The sequence below is a fragment of the Sabethes cyaneus genome, chromosome 1, assembly GCF_943734655.1.
Source record: "Sabethes cyaneus chromosome 1, idSabCyanKW18_F2, whole genome shotgun sequence".
Taxonomy (NCBI): Eukaryota; Metazoa; Arthropoda; class Insecta; order Diptera; family Culicidae; genus Sabethes; species Sabethes cyaneus.
The window spans coordinates 115,898,779-115,904,829 of NC_071353.1; the positions used below are offsets into that span (position 1 = coordinate 115,898,779).

A 6,051-nucleotide genomic window follows, 5' to 3' on the forward strand; every position below is an offset into this window, starting at 1 on the left:
TATTGGTCAGGGCAGGTGATGCTACAATACCCAGAAAACAGGAACCGAGGAAAGAGCGGCGACTGGCTTTGGTCGAGTAGTGGACTGTATACTTCACTGTGGGAGAATTTCGGAAGGGTCGAGGGAAAAACTTCACAATCGTTTACATTAATTAATAACTTTATTGTCTATCCTTATATAACTACACATTTAGAACACTTTAAAAATCAACTTAACTTCATCATCACACTCACACTAACATCATAACACGTCTTAACTCAGTGCTGGCTAAAAAACTTCTGAACGTGTGACGCCAGGAAATTTCCACACAAGTCCTGCAGTGGAAAGTTTCGGAACTGTACACGTCGAACCAGCAGAAATCATCGATCGGCGCATGCGTTGCGTTACGAACTTCGTCGATCAGCAGTTACCGCCTTCGTCGATCTGCGATCGCGTTGACGAGGGGCGACGGTAACTTAAATTACATCGAGCTGTAGGTAACTGCTCGAACATCCTCCCCCGGGGAATCGTCGACTTCATCACCCGAAGGTTGATTGTCCAGAATCGGTAATGGTGCAAGTTTGTGAATTGGTCGCATCAACAAACCAGCCTTGGTTCGTAGCTCCACAGTCCTAACCATGTTGTCCGCACCCGGGTATGTTCTTTCGATTCTTCCCATCTTCCAAAGTTGTGGTGGTAGGTTGTCTTCTTTGACCAAAACTATCATATCTTTCTGCAGATTTGAATGTTTGCGAGTCCATTTGCATCTTGTCTGCAACTTCATCAAATATTCGCGAGACCACCGTTTCCAGAATGCTTGTCGTAAATTGTGCACATATTGCCAACGAGAGAGACGGTTCAATGGAATTTTGTCGTATGTTGGCTCTGGAATTGCATTCAACGGTCTACCGATTGCGAAATCACCTGGTGTGAGGGGTTCCAAATCCGCTGGATCGTCAGATGAAGCGTACAATGGCCTTGAATTCAAAAGCGCTTCAATCTGGCAAAGTAAAGTGACAAACTCGATCATGGTGAGTAAAGCTGATTGGCAAATCTTCCTCAAAATTGTCTTGGTACTCTTCACTCCGGCTTCCCACAATCCGCCCATGTGCGGCGCATTCGGTGGTATCATCTTCCAGCGAATTTGTCGAGGGTAACAAAATTCAAAAATTTTCTGCTCGGTCTGTTGCTGTTTGAAAAGCTGGTATAACTCATGAAGCTCATGCTTCGCTCCTACAAAATTCGTCCCGTTGTCAGAAAATATATCTTCAGGCAATCCTCGACGAGATACGAAACGAACTAAAGTAGCCATAAATGCCTCAGTAGAAAGATTTTCTACAGCTTCTAGGTGAATTGCTTTCGTTACTAAGCAAACGAATACACATATATACCCTTTAACCGGGCCTGCTTTACGCGATGTTTGCTTAATCATAATGGGTCCTGCAAAATCAACACCCACCTTTTGGAATGCTGGAGCTCTATCGCATCTACTCGCAGGTAGATCTCCCATAAATTGGTTTGCGGTTATTGGTTTGGCCTTAAAACATTTCACACAAGCTCTTGTCACCTTGCGAAAAGTAGATCTTGGCTTGAGAATCCAAAATTGTCTGCGTACAATTGCCATTAAAGTAGACGGACCAACATGCAGATTCTCGCGATGGATTGCCATAATAAGGCTTTCAACTATTTGGTTACGGTTAGGTAAGATCCACTGATGTTTGTTGTCTTCCATTAAATTCGAATGGCGCAATCTACCACCCACTCTCAATAATCCATTATCCAGTATTGGACACAAATTCCATATACGTTTGCAAGGCTTACCCGCCTTCACTCTTTCAATTTCATCTGCTAAGTACTGATATTGCAGCACACGCACTAAAGTATCCATTGCCGCTCGTAGTTCTGCCACAGTAGGGTATCGCTCCAACACGCGATTCATTTTTGTCTTCTCCTTGCAATTTCGATAAAAGCGTAACACATATGCTAACACACGCTGCAGCTTTCGAAACGATTCAAATTTGTCGAATACGGGCAAAGGTTCTAGGCTAACCACCGCATGTACGCTGACAACACCCTTCAACTCAGGAACGTCTTCATTAGCCAACGGCTCCGGCGCTGGCGTATCATACATCTCATTACGCAAAAATCTTGGACCATACCACCAAAGATTATTTTCCATCAACTTATCAGCAGATACCCCACGAGAAACCAAATCAGCAGGATTTTCTTTTGTGTTAATATAACACCAACGAAATTTATCACCGGTAGCGATAATCTCACTCACACGGTTGGAAACGAACACATCTAGTAGGCTGGGATTTTTCTGCAACCATGCGAGCACAATTTGGCTGTCAGACCACAAAACTATTTCATCGAATACAGTATTCAATGCAGAAAGGATTTTCTTCACTAAGCGGTGTAACAAAAGGGCCGCAAGCAATTCTTTACGAGGAACGGTGAGTACACTCTTTGGTACTATTTTTGATTTTGCGGTCAATAACTGAACGGCAACTTGATTTCCAGGAACAACAGATCTAATAAAAATGCACGCTCCATAAGCGTACATGGAAGCATCGGCAAAACCGTGCAGCTCAACGACAGTGGCATTTGAACGCACCACCTGGCGTGGAATACGAATTGTGTTGACACCACTTATGGCTTTCAGGTAATTATCAACATCTTGCTTCAATTCACCAGTGATTACGTCATCCCAATCAATTTCCTCTTTCCAGGTTTTGTGCATCAAGAGTTTCCCGATAACGATCACCGGTGCTACTAAACCTAATGGATCGTACATTCGTGCTATCACTGATAACAGTTGTCTTTTGGTTGCTACCTCAGTGTTGGACATAGGAAACGAAATAAACATCAACTCATCTGATGTAGGGTTCCACATTAAACCCAGCGTTTTGATTGCTTCGTTTGTGCCGACGGATACTACTTCTTCACGATCAACCTCAAGAATCTTTTCCAGCAATTCGACACTGTTTGACGACCATTTATGCAGATGGAAGCCACCGGAGGAAAGAAGTTCAATCAACTGTTCTTGTGCGGTGGAAGTTTTGATGAGGTCATTGAACCCAAATAATGCGGAGCGGAGCACTATAGACTGTAAATCACTCTGGTTAATGGCACCTACCTTTAGTACGTCATCCAGGGAACAACCAGAGACCTTTGCAGAAGCGTCAAACACCACGCGGCACTTGGTGGTAGTATTCGACGGTTTCAACACAGCATGATGTGGTAAGTACCATTTTACTATACCTGGCAAATCATTATCTTCACTTATTTCCTTGCAGTGTCCAAGCTCCTCATATTCAGTCATGAACTCTACGTACGTTCAGCTCTGGCAGCTGAGCAAATCTTCTTTCCATTGCACGGAATCTTCGCAATGCTACGGAACGGGAATCACCAAGCTCGCTTATTGTGTCACGCAAAGGCAGCTGTACGATATATCCACCAGTTGCGTCCCGTCGATGGGTGGTCTGAAAATGCAGTTCACACTCTTCTTCTTCGCTGCCACGCTTTGAACTGCCGTGCACATCTTCTACTTCCCAAAATCTTTCGATAGAAGATTTCAAATCCTCAAGGGTGACGGAATGCGAATGGACCACTGGAACAGCAGTTGGACTTTCATCATAGGTACCACCGACAACCCAACCAAACTGTGTCTCTCGTAAGATCGGAGTGTTAGCAGAAAGCGTGATTTCGCCTGGCAGTATCAATTTGAGGAACAATTGATTTCCTAGCAGCATGTGGATCTTACCCTTCTGGTAAAATTGTGGATCTGCTAGTCGCACACCGGTCGGAAGGTTCAATGAACCTACATCGATGGATGTGGATGGCAAGTCGGCTGTGACTTTGTCTGTCACTAAGCAACTCACGTCAGCTACAAAATTGGAGTATCGCGAGTGTACTGTTACGACGCAACTGCTCGAAGCATGGCTCTTTATGTTGTTTACTCCTGCTACAACTACATTGGATGGACGCTGCTTCAAGCCTAGAATTTCTACCATAGATCTAGATACCAAGTTAGCTTGCGAGGCTGAGTCAAGTAAAACTCTAACGGGGTGGGAATTGCAGTTTGCATCGATGACATCTACTACGGCCGTGAGCAACAGCACATGCTGCTTTGGTCTGGTCTTACTAGATGAACAGGTAGCGGTTGTTAATTGTGACTGACTTGGCTGTTTGTTTTCATCTTGCATCGCTGATGCTTCTACTTGAGCAGGAGAATTTTCTTCGGTTGCTTGTGGCTTTTCCTCTAAATGGAGCAGACTATGGTGACGTCGCTTGCACTTGAAGCAAGTCTTATCTGATGGGCAATTCTTACCTTGATGCCCTTTTCTCAGACAATTAAAGCAAACCCTTTTCTCACGTACTTTGGCTAGTCGCTGCGGTATGGAAAGGGATCTAAATTCGGAACAGGTAAAGTTTGCATGTGGTTTACTACAGAAGTCACACTTGACTTCGTACTCGCTAGAAGTAATCGCATATGATTTTTGGGAATTTGGTTTCGCTGTTACAACTGTTTTCGATTGAGTTTGTTGGGGCTTCGTTGTCGATTCACAACGCTCTAAAACAAAGCACTGATCTTTCAGAAACTTGAGGGTATCAGCATACTGAGGCAATTCACCATGAACGATGGTTGTCTCCCAACGTCTTCGGGTCTCTTTATCTAGAGCCTTTGCTAACAGATGGACCAGAATCTGTTCCGATACACCAGTAAACTCTTGTTCCAGGTATTTTAAACTTTCTACGTGTCGGGTACATTCATCAACCAGATTTCGTAACTCACTGTGGTTCTCTTTCGACATTCGCTTTAGGTTGAGCAGTCCACTTATATGATTGTCGATTGAGTGACGTTTGTTTTCGTACCTTTCCTCCAGCAGTTGCCATGCATGAGCGTAATTGCCTTCATTGATGGTCTTTGCATCTATTAGACCAGCTGCACTACCAATCAATGACTTATCTAGGTGGTATAGTTTTACTGCTGGCGGATCAGGACCTCTATCTACTAGGTCTTTGAACATCGCTTTAAATTTCGGCCAACTTTCGTAGCGACCGTCAAACGTGGGAATTGGCATTCGGAGAGGTTGATGTACCACGACAGGTGCTTGCGGAACAGCAACGGCTTGAAATTGGCTGGCGTTTGCAGCCAAGGCATGGGAACTAGGAATAAACCTACTAGCTTGCTCTTCGAGAATGATAGATACTTCATCGTGCAAACTATCAAAGGTGTCAAAATGCTCGTCGTGCGGTTCACGCTCATCAGCGGACACCATGCCTATTATCTGATCCTGAATCTTTAGATACTCAGCATAGGCGGCTTCTAGCTTTCGAGTGTAAACTTTTACCTGAGCTTCGGTTAGGGTAAGGGTACCGTCGTCGGAATGGCAAGTATTAAAAATTTTGGTTACCTTACCTTTCGCTACGCCGCGACGGTGGACGAGTGCATCTAGCTGCTCCATGATTAGCAGCTTTTCCTGCAGCTTAAACTTACGCTTCTGGCGTTTACCTGTTGGAGTGGAGGCTGACGAAACTGATTGCCCAAGTGCTTTATCAGATTCGACACTACCATGCGGTTGCTTGGAACCTCCGGACATACCACCGAAGACGCAACTTAGTTTCAAGCCTAATGCTCAAAACCGGGAGAAACACAGCCAAGTCTGTGTTCACGTATACCAAAGCTTACGTCTTCGATCGGAACACTTCAATCACTTCACTATTTTAGGTATATGCCATCGAATTTTAACAAAATGGCGGCGGTTTTTTCTCGGTATTTTTCCACTAGCACATGCTCACCAAGATGGTGTCCAAATATGACCGTCTCTTTTCGGCAGTTTTTCCACTATTTCACTGGCTCGCTTCTCGAGCGCACTACCATTTTCACAATTGGCACTTCCGAAATCTCAGTCTCTCACAACATCCGGTTCGATTGGACCAAATTATGGTCGAGTAGTGGACTGTATACTTCACTGTGGGAGAATTTCGGAAGGGTCGAGGGAAAAACTTCACAATCGTTTACATTAATTAATAACTTTATTGTCTATCCTTATATAACTACACATT

General features: G+C 44.3%; 1 protein-coding gene across 1 annotated transcript; it reads right to left on the reverse strand.

Moving 5' to 3' along the window:
* Positions 1-460: 460 nt before the first annotated feature.
* On the reverse strand, positions 461-5,585 carry LOC128746143 (uncharacterized). The gene is made up of 3 exons (XM_053843192.1): positions 3,318-5,585; positions 1,801-3,181; positions 461-1,212 (listed from the first exon to the last, which is right to left on the reverse strand). The coding sequence occupies exons 1-3, from the start codon at positions 5,583-5,585 to the stop codon at positions 461-463; spliced, it is 4,401 nt and encodes a 1,466-aa protein (XP_053699167.1).
* Positions 5,586-6,051: the final 466 nt, after the last annotated feature.

Bases quoted from the DNA above. Each gene is read 5' to 3' on its own strand.
- LOC128746143 (XM_053843192.1), bottom strand. From the start codon at position 5,585: ATGTCCGGAGGTTCCAAGCAACCGCATGGTAGTGTCGAATCTGATAAA. The intron at 3,182-3,317 runs GTACGTAGAGTT...ACTACCACCAAG, and splicing joins CTCAGCTGCCAGAGCTGAAC to TGCCGCGTGGTGTTTGACGC. The intron at 1,213-1,800 runs GTAAGCCTTGCA...CGAATTTTGTAG, and splicing joins AATTGAAAGAGTGAAGGCGG to GAGCGAAGCATGAGCTTCAT.